Genomic DNA, 14394 nt, shown 5'->3' with positions numbered 1-14394 from the left:
ATCCTACACAAATTCTTTCAAAAAACTGAGAAGGAAGGGTTAATACCAAACAAGTTCTATGAAACAGGCCTCCCTGGTGGCGCAGCGGTTGTGCGCTGGGCTGCATAGCTGCCCATAGCCTCTGCAGCACTGGTTCGATCCCCGCTGGCTGGCAAGGGTCCCACATGGCATGCAGACCTCTCCTGCCCCACCTGCTGCTCCCCTCAGCAGTGTACTTCCTCAGTCTGCCTGTTCTGTTCCCCGCTCTGTCTCTGGTGAATTCTCTCACCCTCCTGCAATTCTGACTGTACCCAGTGATTGTACAAATAAATAAATAAATAAATCTTTTAAAAAAATTGAACAAGGACAGCACACACACACACACACACAAAAAAAAAAAAAAAACTACAGGCCAATCTCTCTAATGAACACGGATGCAAAAATCCTCAATAAAACATTAGCTAAGAGAATCCAACAATGGATTCATAAGATCATTCACCACAACCAAGTAGGATTTATTCCAGGGACACAAGGATGGTTCAACACCCATAAATCAATCAGCGTAATCCAACACATCAACAAAAAGAAATATAAAACCATATGATAATATCAATAGATGTTGAGAAAGCTTTCAACAAAGTACGACATCCATTTTTGATAAAGGCCCTTGTAATTCTCGGGATACAAAGAACATACCTGAACATTATAAAGGCAATATCATTCTCAATCATTCTCAATGGTGAAAAGTTAAAAGTCTTTCTATTAAGATCTGGAAACAAGACAAGGATGTCCACTCTTACCACTGCTTTTCAATATAATACTGGAAGTCCTAGCCAGAGCAATAAGACAAGAGAAAGACATACAAGGAATGCAAATAGGGAAGGAAGAAGTCAAACTATCACTATTCGCAGATGATATGATAATATACATAAAGAACAAAAAAAAAAAAACCCACAGAAAAACTAATTAATCAATCAGTTTAGTAAAGTGGTGGGATACAAAATCAACAGACAAAAATCAGTAGCCTTCCTATATGCTAACAATAAATCTGAAGAAGAAGAAATAAAAAAAAACATTTATTATTGAAACAAAAAAAAATTCAAATACTTGGGAATAAACTTAACCAAAGAGGCAAAGGACTTATACAAAGAAAACTAAAAAACACTGTTAAAAGAAATAGAAGAAGACACATAGAAATGGAATGACAGCTGCTCATGGATTAGAGAATTAACATTATAAAAATGGCCATGTTACCCAAAGCAACTTACAGATTCATGCTATTCCAATAAAAATTTCAATGATATTCTTCAAAGAAATGGAACAAATATTGATGAAATTCATAAGGAGATACCAAAAACCCTGAATAGCCAAAGCTCTCCTGAAAAAAAAAAAAAAGAAGGAAATGGAGGTATCACACTCCCAGACTTCAAAGCCATAATAAACAAAACTGCATGGTATTGGAACAAGAATAGACAAATGGACCAATGGAACCAAATAGAAAATCCAGAAATAAACCCACAGATTTACAATCAACTAATCTTTGACAAAGGAGCAAAGAATATGCAATGGAAGGTGCAGGCCGTTGAGCGCCACACTGTGAAGCTGTCTGCAGCCTCTGCAACATGGGTTCAATCCTGGCCAGTGGGCAAGAATCCCACATGGCGTGGCAGACTCTTCTGTCTCACCCACTGCTCCCCTCAGCAGTGTGTTTTGTCAGTCTGCCTGTTCTGTTCACCACCCTGTCTCCAGTGAATCTTCTCACCCTCCTATGCATCTGGCCTGTATCCCAGTTCCTGTATAAATAAATAAATCTTAAAAAAAAAAAAGAATATCCAACAGAGCAAAGAAAGTTTGTTCAATAAATGGTGCTGGGAAAACTGGGTCACTACTTGCAAAAGAATTAAGTTTGACTACTACCTCACACCATGCACAAAAACCAACTCAAAATGGATTAAAGAACTAGACATAAGATCTGAAACCAGAAAATATATATAGGCGAAACACTACATGACATACACCTGAGTGACATCTTTACAGACACATCACCCAAAGCAGTGATAGTGAACCAATGATAAACAGCTGGGACTACATCAAATTAAAGAGCTTTTGTACAGCAAAAGAGACAGTAACCAAAACAAAGAGACACCCCACCAATTCAGAGAAAACTTTTACATACAACACTACTGATAAAGGACTGATCACAAAAATCTCCAAAGAGCTGATGAGATGATACAAAAACAAAGTAAATAATCCAGTCAAAAAATGGGCAGAAGAGCTAAAAACAAACATCTCCAAAGAATAAATGCAAATGGCCAACAGGCATATGAAAAAATGTTCAACATCACTTGTAATCAGGGAAATGCAAATCAAAACTACCTTGAGATACCATCTTACACCAGTGAGAATGGCACATATTTAAAAAACTAACAACAACAAATGTTGGCAAGGATGTGGAGAAAAAGGAACTCTCCTGCACTGCTGGTGGGAGTACAAACTGGTCCAGCCACTATGGAAAGCTGTGTGGAATTCTTCAACCTGCCTACGATGAAGCTTCCATATGATCCAGCAATTCCACTCTTAGGTATTTACCCAAAGGACACAGAAACAGTAATTCAAAAGGGCACCTGCATCCCTATGTTAAGAGCAGCACTATTTACAATAGGTAAGCTATGGAAACAACCCAAATGCCCAAAAAAAGATGACTGGATCAAGAAGATGTGGTACACATACACAATGGAATATTACTCTGCAATCAAAAAAGATAAACACATGCAATTTTCAGCAACATGGATGGAGCTGGACCGGATCATGCTCAGCAGAATAAGCCAGAAAGAAAAAGAAAAATACTGGATGGTCTTACTCATAGCAGGGATTTAGAAAAACCTGAAAAAGGGACCAGGAAAAAGACTAATTATAATAAAGTAAAAATCAAAATCAACCAGCAGCTATAAACCAGAGACACACTTGGATGGGGGAAGGAGGGAATAGGATCATAATAAGGGAGGTGGGAATTGTAGAGGGACTATAACCAAGATGAAAATGCATACATTGTGCAAAAATGAAAATGATGTAAAAATGTATAAAATAAAAATCTATGTAACTTAGTAAAACAATGTATCACCTTAAAAAAATCATACATTAGCACAAATTCCAACCAATGTGCAAGAGAGGCCTATGGAAATGTGACAGAATAGGAAAATTCCATGATATTATTTCAGGTTTTACTTTGCAAATAACCTTTGAGAAAATACCACCTGTATAGTTTTATTCAGTATCAATATTCACAATTATCTGAAAATACCACTAGCTTCTTCATTCCTCCAGGCTGCTGCTTCTCCCAGCCCAAATCCACTCCTCCCTAAGGTGGGGAAGGGAATTTGGAGCCTCCCCTGTCTGTGGATGTCACACTGTCACAGCATCATGTCTCCCTCTCACAGGCTCTGTGGGGTGGGGCAGCCTTGATGACCCCACACTCACCCCATTCTCTCCTCATTTCCTGAGGTGTCCAGGGAAGACAATCAGCATCATCCTGCTCCAGTTACAAAGTCTCCAAGGACACTCCTGGACTCCTTCTCCCCAGGCCCCTGGATGGGGTGTGATGCCCCTCACCCTCCTGCTGCTGCTCTGGGGGCCCCTGGCCCTGATGGAGACCCGGGCGGGTGAGTGCGTGTCCAGCTGGACACTGTTGCTCCAGGAGGGAGGAGCCAGGAGCCCACTGCGCGTGCAGGACCCCAGGAAAGGCTCATCTCCCCCCAACCTCATGTTCCCCTTCAGGCCCCTTGTGTTCTGGCCCCTTCTGTCCCTCCCGCCTCCATTGAGTGCTCTGGTCCCCTGAGTCTGGGCCCTTCTTGGCCACCGCCCCTTTTCACTCTCACGGCCCCGCCCCTTTCTCCCCTTCAGGCCCATCTCCCTGGGCCCTGGGCCTGCGCTGAGAGGAGGGTCAGCCCAGGTCTCCCCTCCCGCCCCCAGGATCCCACTCCCTGAGGCTTTTCTACACCGCGATGTCCCGGCCCGGCCTCGGGGAGCCCCGCTACATCGCCGTGGGCTACATGGACGACACGCAGTTTGGGCGGTTCGACAGCGACTCTCCGGGCCAGAGTGCGGAGCCACGGGCGCCCTGGGCGGGGCAGGTGGGGCAGGAGGACCTGGACGAGGAGACTCAGAACCAAAGGGACAACGCGCAGTGGCTCAAAGCGCTCCTGAGGGACCTGCGCGGCCGCTACAACCAGAGCGAGGACGGTGAGCTTCGCGGAGCGGAGCCAGGGTCAGGTCACCCCCCATTCCCACCATAAGGCCGGGGTGTCCCGGGTCTCAGGGTCCACTCACCCCTCGAGGCTGGTGGATCTGCCAGGACCCTCCACCGGGAAGAACCCGGGGATGTTCCTGCCTGAAGTTTCATTTTCAATTTACGTTTATTCAAGGAGGGGAGGGTAGGGGTGCAGGAGTGTGACCTCAGGCCTGACAGCAGATGTGGGTTTCAGGGTCTCACACCCTCCAGAGGATGTTTGGCTGTGAAGTGGGGCCAGACCTGAGCCTCCTCGGCGGGTGTGACCAGTTCGCCTACGACGGCGAGGATTTCATCTCCCTGAGCGAGGACCTGCGCTCCTGGACCCCCGCGGACTCGGGGGCTCAGATCACCCAGCGCGCGTGGGAGGCGGCGGGCAGGGCCGAGCGCGTCAGGCACAGTGTGCAGAGCAGGTGCTTCCCGCGGCTCCGCAGACTCCTGGAGACGGGGAAGGAGGTGCTGCAGCGCACAGGTAAGAGGGGCCACGAGGCCTCGGACCTCCCCTCTTCTGGCGCCCCACAGGGAAATGGAATCATGGGCAGAACAGCAGCTGCTTTCTGGGCAGGGAGGGAGAGTCCCCCTGGGTGTCATGTTCTGTGCTAGAGAGACTCGCCCAGAAGACACCACTTTTCTGGACGGTTAAGGAATCCAGTCTCTCCTGAGGGAGGGGAGGCCATCCTGAAATAACTCTTATTGGATCCTTGTGACCCAGCAGCCATCCTGGGAACCATGAGTCTCTCTTTCAAGGTCTTGTGTCTGGTCTGAGAACATTTTTGAATCTGACTCCTGCCTTTCTGTGTCATTCACCCTCCAGCCAGGTTGCGAGCAAAAGTCTGTGTTCTCCTTAGAGACCTGCATCCTCCTACCCTGGGCTCTCACCTGGTTATCTCAGATCCCCCAGGCTAGGCTGGTTTCTGGGTTTTGTGCTTCCTCCCTCCAAACCAATTGTCATGTCCATTCTGAGGATGGTCAGTGGGGCTGCTTCAGTGTCCAGGTAGGAAAAACACAAAGTGTGATTTTTTTGACCCTTCTCCTCAGATCCTCCAAAGACAAACGTGACCCTCCACCTCACCTCTGGCTGTGAGGTCACCCTGAAGTGCTGGGCCCTAGGCTTCTACCCTGCGGACATCACCCTGACCTGGCAGCGAGATGGGGAGAACCTGACCCAGGATATGGAGCTGGTGGAGACCAGACCTGGGGGAGATGGAACCTTCCAGAAGTGGGCGGCTGTGGTGGTACCTTCTGGAGAGGAGCAGAGATACACGTGCCTTATGCAGCATGAGGGGCTGCTGGAGCCCCGAATCCGGAGATGGGGTGAGGATTCTGAGTTTCTTTTTTTTTTTTACATTTATTTACCTATGCACACAAAATCAGGGGGCACAGGCCAGAGGTGTGGGTGGCGAGAGGATCCACCAGAGAGAGAGTGGGGAGAGAACAGGCAGATTGACCAAACACACTGCTGAGGGGAGCAGCAGGCAAGCCAGGTGATATCTGCTGCACCATTGGGACACTTCCTGGCCGGGGATCGAACTTGTGCTGTGGTGGCTGCAGTTAGCTTCATAGGTTGCATCTCAAGCCCCTGGGACACCAGAGAGGACTTTTTTTTTTTTTTTTTTAAAGATTTGCTTATTTATTCAAGAACTGGGGTATAAGCCAGAGGCGCAGGAGGGTGGGAGAATTCACCAGATTCCGAGTGGGGAGCAGAACAGGCAGATGACCAAAAACACTGCTGAGGTGAGCAGCAGGCAAGACAGGAGTGGTCTGCCCTGCCATGTGGGTATCTCCCTGATGGCCGGGAATCAAACCCACACTGCAGTGGCTGTAGACAGCTCCACAGAGGTGCGCTCAACACTCTGCACCACTGGGGAGGTCCTGGGCTTCTGCTCAGATGAATCAGGATCCCTTCTAGAGACCTTCATAGTGTCAGGTCGAGGCCTAGGGCTCAGCATCTCACCTTTCCTTCCCTTCCAGTGCCCCCTCCTCAGCCCTCCATCCCCACTGCGGGCATCACTGCTGGCCTGGTTCTCCTTGGAGCTGTGCTCACTGGAGCTGGGTTGGCTGCAGCTGTGATGTGGAGGAAGAAGTGCTCAGGTAGGGAAGGGAGTGGGGGAGCTTATCCACTGGGGGCTTTCACATCCCAGGGAGAAATTGCCCTATCCGGTTAGTAAGGAGTATGATCCACACACATGTGTTATCCAATCTGGAACAGATTGCTAACACTCAGTTTTTTGTAAAGCACTTTTGAAAATGAATTACCAATTGTTCATGGTATAATTGTGGTGATGGGGATCTATTTCCCAGTAAATGCCATTGAGGAGGGACCCTGCTGTGGAAAAACTCCAATTCCCTTTCATATCCATTCTTCATATATCCCATATATATCTCAGTCACAGTTCTAGAAACTACCCTGTGGTCCAGGCTTGGGTTTCCTTTAGGACTCCATGGGCTGACTCCTCCCTTGTCTCACATGATGTTTCTTCCTATAGAGGGACAAAGAGGAAGCTACACTCAGTGTACAGGTAAGTGTGGATCAGGGGTTGGATCCCTGAGTCCCTGAGGACAGTGTAGAGGGAACTCTAGGGGGAGTCACCCTCATCAGTTCCTCTGAGGGTCTCATCTCTGGGCTCTGACCAGGTTCTCTTTTGTGCTTTCTCAGCAGAAACAGTACCCGGAACTCTGGGATGTCTCTCATCCCCTAGGACACACCAGAGGGGATCTGTGAGAGGGACATTCTGAGGATGCAGTGGACTATTGAGAATGTTATCACTTAAGGTGATTCACCTGAATTTCTTCAATATTATTTTCCTTCACCAAGTGTGAGAGCTCTACCTTGTGTAGAACTGAATGTTATAGGATTTCTCTCACCCCCATTTTGTAACTTCAGGATCCTCTGCTTTATTTAATTTTATTTGTTCTCCAGCTGTCGGTGATTGATATAAATTTTTAATTAAATCTACTCATTGTTAATTTTTGTATAATATTTGATTTCTCTCTCAAATGTAGTCCTCATAGTTCTGTCACCACCATAGCACCCATGATCCATCACTACAGTCCCTTGTGCTCTCTCCTCCCTTTTTGGAACATATCTCTCCTTTCCCCTGCTATATGCCTCCAATCTATGATCAGGTTGCAAGTTTTGTCTTTATTCTGACCCTCTGTTTGGTTTCTTATATACCACATATAAGGGCAACCATCTGATATTTATTTTTTTTTCCTTTTGACTTATCAAGCTTAGTATCCATATTTCCCAAATGGCATAAATTTATGTTTTTGATCACTGAGTACATTCCACTATATATATGAACCACACCTTCTTGATCCGTTCATGATCCCCTGATTTAAAACACAGTGACAAACCACTTCATGTCCGTGAGAATGCCTGATATCAGAAAGATCAGATATTAACAAGTGTTGGTAAGAACACGGAGAATAGGTAACAGACCTAACATTGTTTTTGAGAATGTAGACTGGCTGTTTTTTTTTTTTTAAAGATTTTTTTTATATACAATAGCTGGGGTATAGGCCAGACATGCAGGAGGGTGAGAGGATTCCCCGAGAAAGAGTGGGGAGCAGAACAGGCAGATGGACCAAAAGCACTGCTGAGGGGAGCAGTGGGTGAGATAGCTGAGGTCTGCTGCACCATGTGGGAATCTCTTTGGCCTCCTGGGAATCTAGCCCACACTGCAGGGGCTGCGGACAGCTTCAAAATGTTGCACTCAACCCACTGCACCACCGGGGAGGCCCCTGGCTAGGTTTTGATGGAAAAAGTATCAAGGTTTCCACAAAGAACAAAAGCTCTCATGACTAAAAAAGGAGAATAGAGGTATTGCACTGCTAGACTTCAAACTATACTAGAGAGCTATAATAATTAAAACAGTGTGGCACTGGAACAAAAGCAGACACACAGACCAATGGCATTGAATAGAAAACCCAGAAATAAACCCACATATTTATGGACAACTAATCTTTGACAAAGAAGTAAAGTATATGCATTGGAACAAGGACAGTTTGTTCAATAAATGAGGCTAGGAAAACTGAACTGCTACATGCAAAAAATAAAAATAGACTAATACCTCACACCATGCACAAAAACCAATTCAAAATGGATAAAATAATTCAACATAAGACCTGAAACCATAAAATAGAAGAAAATATAGGCAAAATACTACATGACATATATCTCAGTAACATCCTTAAAGACACATCCCCCAAAGCAAAGCACATGAAGGAAAAGATAAACAGCTGGGATTACATCAAACTAAAACTTTTGTACAGCAAAGGAGACATTAACCAAAACAAAGAGATGCCCTTCTGATTGGGAGAAAATTTTTGTGCACAGTGAAACTGACAAGGGACTGATCACAAAGATCTACAAAGAGCTCACATGACTCAACAAAAGTAACCAATCCAGTCAAAAAATGGGCAGAAGAGAAAAAAAGACTACTCCAAAGAGGAAATGCAAATGGCCAAAGAGGAAATGCAAATGTTTGACATCAATTAAATCAGGGAAATGCATATCAAAACCACAATGAGATGCCAACTTACACCAGTGAGAATGGCACATATTAAAAAAAAGCAAGAAACAGCAAATGTTGCCAAGGTTTTGGAGAATAAGGAACTCTGCTACTCTGCTGGTGGGAATCAAACTGTGCAACCATTATGGAAAACTGTGTGGAGTTGCTTCAAACTACTAAAAATGGATCTACCTTATGATCCAGCAATTCCATTCCTAGGAATGTACTCAAAAGATACAAAAGCATTAATTCAAAAGGATACCTGCCCCCCTAAGGTGTGGAAACAACCTAAATGCTCAAAAATAGATAACTGGATTAAGAGAGGATGTGGTATATACACAATGGAATACTATTCGGCAATCAAAAAAGATAATCTCATGCCATTCTCAACATGGATGGAACTAGAAGGGATTATGTTCAGTGAAATAAGCCAGAGAGATGAAGGAAAATATAGGATGGTTTCACATATAGGAGGAATATAATGGAATCAAATAAGGGATCAAGAAAAAAAAATACCAGTAATAATAAATAAAAAAACAAAATGAGGAGACAACTATAAATCAGAGACATTTTGCAGGGAAGGGGGAGGTAGAAGGAGCAAAACGGGAGAGAAGAGCACAAGGGACAATGGTGAGGGTTTGTAGGTGAAGTGGTGCTGGGAATCTCATGGGGAATACACCTGAACGGAGAAAGCATAAAAGCATTCATTGTACAAAAATGAAAAATGACATTATAGATATATATATAAAACAGTATTGAGGTTTATTAGAACATTAAAAGTGGATCTGCCATGGACCCAGCAGACCCTTCTCCTAGGTATATACCCAAAGAACACACATACACTACTATGAAGGGCACCTTGCACACCCATGGTCACTGCAGCACTAGTTACAATAACCAAGCTATGGAAACAACCAAAATGCCCGAAAACAGATGAGAAATCAAGAAGTGGTATAGAGGTAATAGAATACTACTTATCAGAGAAACATAAATGCCATCTATGGCAACGTGGATGGATCACGCTAATTGAAATAAGTCCAAAGAAGAAAGACAAATATATCACTTATATATGGTATAAGAAGTCTAAGAAAGGGATATGTTAAGGCAAACTTAAAAACTGACCCTTGAACTCCCCAGGCTGTGCCTATTGCTGACCAGGGCTGCAGACCAGCCCAGGCTTCCTGGCCCGGCAGTACTGGATGGTGGACGGACCCTCTCTAGTTTGGCAGCAGACTTATTTGATGACAAAGCCTGACTCCCACTGACTGAGTACCCTGTTGTGTCTTGTTGCACCTACACCACCACTGGATCCTCAGCCTCCCCTTTATGCTAGAGCTAAGATGGACCTTGAACTCGATGCTGCAGATAATTTTTTAATATTATTTCTATATCCAACCACTGGGCCAGAGTATGACATCTTCCAACAAACTGTTCTTTTCCTGGTTATAAGAAATCTTGCTGCTTTCATCCTGTATTTCCTCTTTGCAACAATGAGCTATTACTTTGTCTATAGTTATTTCCTAATGAACTACCCACAATATTTGTAGAATCAAGTCTACTGAGAATCATGTTTACTGTTAAGTCATTACCATGGATTAAGTATTCCCATCATAGCACTGGTTCTGTGGAGCTGAGAGGATGCAGCAAATTACATGACACTATAGGAGAGTTTCAAACAGCTGGATTCAACTCATTGTTCCTGTATGGTCTGTCCTCTTTCTCACCAACATGCTGATCTACTGGATTCACAGAGGTTTCTTTATAGACTTATAGATAAGGGAATCCATGAACCTCCTCTCCGGAAGATCCTCTTCAACTGTAAGTCATGGTTTTCTCCCTGTGGATGGCTTTCTTCAGAGTCTACCCTTTCATTTTTCCATTACCCCAGCTGGTTTATTTAGGTTTTATGTCTCAGTCAATGTCTGCACAATTTCCATTCATGACAGTGATTTCTGTCTCCTCAAATCTGAAGGCCATTTATCAATGACTCAGCTCATCATACATACCATCACCACTTCTCTAAATACAACTGTGGACAATATTTTACATTGTGGGCTAGAATTGGAGGCTCATTCAAAAACCCTTTCCCCTTTGAAGGGAAGGTGAGAGAAAAAAGCACAGTAGCCAGCAGGAATTTGTAAAAAATAAGAAATTATTATTTTTTAAGATTTACATTTTATTTATGCAATAGCTGGAGTACAGGCCAGAGGTGCGTGAGGGTGAAAGGATTCACCAGAGACAGAGTGGATAGCAGAACAGGCAGGCAGACCACTGAGGGGAGCAGCGGGCGTGACAGGAGAGATCTGCCACGCCATCGGGGAATCTCCCTGGCTGGCCAGTAATCGAACCTGCACTACAGAGGTTGTGGACAACTTCACAGTGCTATGCTCAATCTGCTGTGCCACTGGGGCAACCCCCTCAAAAATAAGAAATTATTCAGTGGAGAGTTTACAAAGACTGAGCAGATTATTGCCCAATGATTAAATATTTTTAATGAGGGAATATAATCTACACCCAGCCAGGAGACATAGCGGTGGCAGCATTTGAAACTCCACATTGAGGGCCCTGCTGAGGGATGGTCAGGCTGAGAGACCATGAGAAACCAACCTCCTGTGTAAACAGCAGGGGTAACCTAAGAGGTGACTGTGTCTTTCCAGCCAGTGAATCTGTAACTTATATGGTCTCATCAATAATTTTTAAAAAGGTGGAGAAAAAGTAATTGATCGAGGGGACCAGGTTATGTCCTTTTGCCTTAACCCACCACATTCATTAAGGAAAATTCATTGTGCTAATAGCACCAAGGCTCAAGGCCATGGCAAGGAACATGAATACAGTGACAGGTGGTGCCTGGTGTCAGGAGTGAGCTCCGTCTTCCGTGCTGGCCTGGGATGACCACTTGTAGTACTTTGTTCAAGGGGGAGCCGCAATGTGACTGCAGGTCTGATAGAATCTAGCAGTGACTATGCATATATCATATGCCCCCTATTCTCTGGGGACATTGTCAAATGTTACATTTTACTGATAAATAAATAAACTGGAATTAAAAAATGATGCTAATATGATTTATCAGATGTGGGATTATTTAGTTTAACATGTCAATGTTTATTTTTAAAACCCATTATGTAGTAAGTGTAAAATTATGTGAATGTAAATACATGTAGAAAGGGAAATGTGATGCCCAAGTAATATGTTTCACTATTGTTTTTTTTTTTTTTTAAAGCTAGTGTTCACTTTATTTTTTTAATTTTATTTTTTATATTCTCCATACAATTACAACCTCCTTATTTTGACCCCACTATTGTTTTTTAAAGTAAAATGAGGCACTGAAGTTTTGACATGTTTCGAGGTTGTAAATCTGTAACTGCTATGAAGGGAAACGCTGGCCAAGAGTTTACCCTGTCACTGAAGATTGGCTTTGACATTGTCCGTGTCACTTTTTTTTCTTTTTCCCTCCCTCCGCTGCCAAAAAGTCTAATAAATACATTTGTACATGTTAACATCCATATATTGGAAAAAACATGGTTTGCAAACTATTAGCTATTTATGTGAAACCAATAAAAGTTGATTATGACTATTAACAACACACGCTCACACACACTGGCCCTTGAAGTCTGCATGGAGAGCAGGGGCTGGCAGAGGGGCAGTGGGAAGGGTGAAAATAAGCGGGAAGGGAGCACAGTGGACTCTGCTGGAGGACCATGGAGCTCAGGTGTGGGGTTGCTGCAGTGACAACACCTGACGAGGTGATCCTACCCGCTAAAGTATAAGCAGTGATGTAACCAGAGCTCCCTCAATAAGAGATCCTCTGGTTTCTCTTGCTGCAAAGGGCGTCCTCATGTGTCTGTTCCTATCAGCATAACGTGAGGAAGTGGGGAGACTGGCGCAGCCCCGCCCACCAAGCCCCTCCCCACACTGACCTGTGTCTCTCCCAGATGACTTTCCTGCTCCACCAGCAGAGGCGGGGCTGACTCCACTCCTGCCTGTACTTTGTGTTTTCCTGAGGAATAATGTCCACTTCCCTACTGAAAATAGACACCCAGACATGAAACTGTTTTTTTTTTTTTTTTCTGGATTGTTTTTTTGATGGGTTAATTGAAAAGATTCTTAAAATTTAACAGGATATAGGGAGGAGCCCTGAGGACTAGCCCCAACTGCAGGTTTGCTGTGCTGAGTCTGTGCAGGTGGGGGGTGGAGAGGCTGTGAGGAGCCGAGGGGGACCGGGCCAGTGTCCTGTAGGTGCTCAGTGCATCATGGGCTTTGACGTGGTCACTCCTCAGGGGTCATCTTTCTGCTCCTTTGTCCTTGTCCTTCAGGAACACCTGTCCCAGGAGGGCCTGTGATCACAGGGACTCAAACACCACCTGGGCCTGTCCTGTGTCCAGGATGTCAGTGGAGGCTGTGTGTGGCTGGATTAGGGTTTGCACATGCTTGTTGAGGATTTTTGCATCTGTGTTCATCAGGGATATTGGTCTGTAACTTTCTTTTTTTCATATTTGCTGCTTTTGGTATCAAGGGAATGTTGGCCTCATGAGATGTGATGGCAGCATTCCCTCTTCCTCTATTTTTTGAAGAGTTGAGAAGTCAGGTATTAGTGCATCTTTAAAGATTTTATAGAAGTCACTAAAAATGTGTGGTTCTGGGTGTTGTTTTTCGGGAAACTTTTGATTCGTGTTTCAGTGTCTTTGCTTGTAGTTGCTTTGTTCTGAATCTTCCTGACTCAGTCTCAGAAGGTTGTATACGTCTAAGAATTTGTCAGTTTCTTCTAGGTTATTTGAGGTTATTCACTTTATTGATATATAGATAATTAGTATTGTCTTACCATCCTCTCTATTCCTGAAATGTCTGCTGTGACGTCTTCCCTTCATTTCTTAGTCTATTTATTAGATTTTTCCCCCTTTTTTCCTCCTTGAAAGTGTAGCAAAAGATTTGTCTATTTTATTTATGTTTTTTTCAAGAACCAGTTTTTGGTTTCATTGATTTTTCAGTCTGTCTTTGATTTCTGTGTCATTTATTTCAGCTTTAATTTTATTTCCTTCTACTATCTCTTGGTTTCATTTGTTCTTTCTAGTTCTTTTAGATGCAAGTTTAGATTCTTTTCTTGAACCCTATCTTGACTGTAGGTGTGGCCTGCATTGCTCAATATTCCCCTCTTAGTGCTGCTTGTGCTGTGCCCACTGATAGGCTGTCATTTGCCTAAGGTATTTTTAAATTTCTTCTTTGGTTCCCTCCTTAACCCAATTGTCATTTGGTTGTGTGCTCAGTCATTATGAATTCATTGACACTTGTTCTGTGACCCAACAAGTGGTTTATTCTGAAGACTATTCCATGTACACTTGAGAAGACTGTGGAGTGCAGTGCCCTGTAGATAGCTATTTAGCCCTTGGGGTCTAATGCTGCACTTAGAGCAACAGTTTCCTTGTTGATTTTCTGTCAGGCGATATGTCTTTGATGAAAGTAGGGTGTTGCATTCCTTTACCACTATTATGTTGCAGCCAATATCTGTTTTCAGATTTGATAATAGTTGCCTTATATATTTTGCTGCTCCTTTGTTTGGTGCATGTATATTGATGAGTGTTATGTCTTCCTGATGTAGGATTCCTTAATCAGATGATAGGT

General features: G+C 44.0%; 1 protein-coding gene and 1 pseudogene across 1 annotated transcript in view; both read left to right on the top strand.

Moving 5' to 3' along the window:
- LOC119251165 (patr class I histocompatibility antigen, A-126 alpha chain-like) overlaps window positions 1–7232 on the top strand; it is a 41343-nt gene extending 34111 nt beyond the window's left edge. Inside the window, exons 2-8 of the mRNA XM_037518613.2 lie at window positions 3481–3638; window positions 3949–4218; window positions 4461–4736; window positions 5303–5578; window positions 6236–6355; window positions 6751–6783; window positions 6921–7232. Of these exons, the coding sequence (XP_037374510.2) occupies window positions 3578–3638; window positions 3949–4218; window positions 4461–4736; window positions 5303–5578; window positions 6236–6355; window positions 6751–6783; window positions 6921–7000 (1116 nt within the window). The 5' untranslated portion in view covers window positions 3481–3577 and the 3' untranslated portion in view covers window positions 7001–7232. The remainder of the gene's footprint in view (window positions 1–3480; window positions 3639–3948; window positions 4219–4460; window positions 4737–5302; window positions 5579–6235; window positions 6356–6750; window positions 6784–6920) is intronic.
- The window catches only part of LOC119251166 (class I histocompatibility antigen, Gogo-OKO alpha chain-like), a 194944-nt pseudogene that overhangs the window by 59039 nt on the left and 121511 nt on the right, over window positions 1–14394 (top strand).

The sequence above is a fragment of the Talpa occidentalis genome, unplaced genomic scaffold (assembly GCF_014898055.3).
Source record: "Talpa occidentalis isolate TD23 unplaced genomic scaffold, MPIMG_talOcc4v2.1 talOcc4.2, whole genome shotgun sequence".
Lineage (NCBI taxonomy): Eukaryota > Metazoa > Chordata > Mammalia > Eulipotyphla > Talpidae > Talpa > Talpa occidentalis.
The sequence above is the reverse complement of the archived record's forward strand: the minus strand, read 5'-3'. Positions and strand labels throughout refer to the sequence as shown.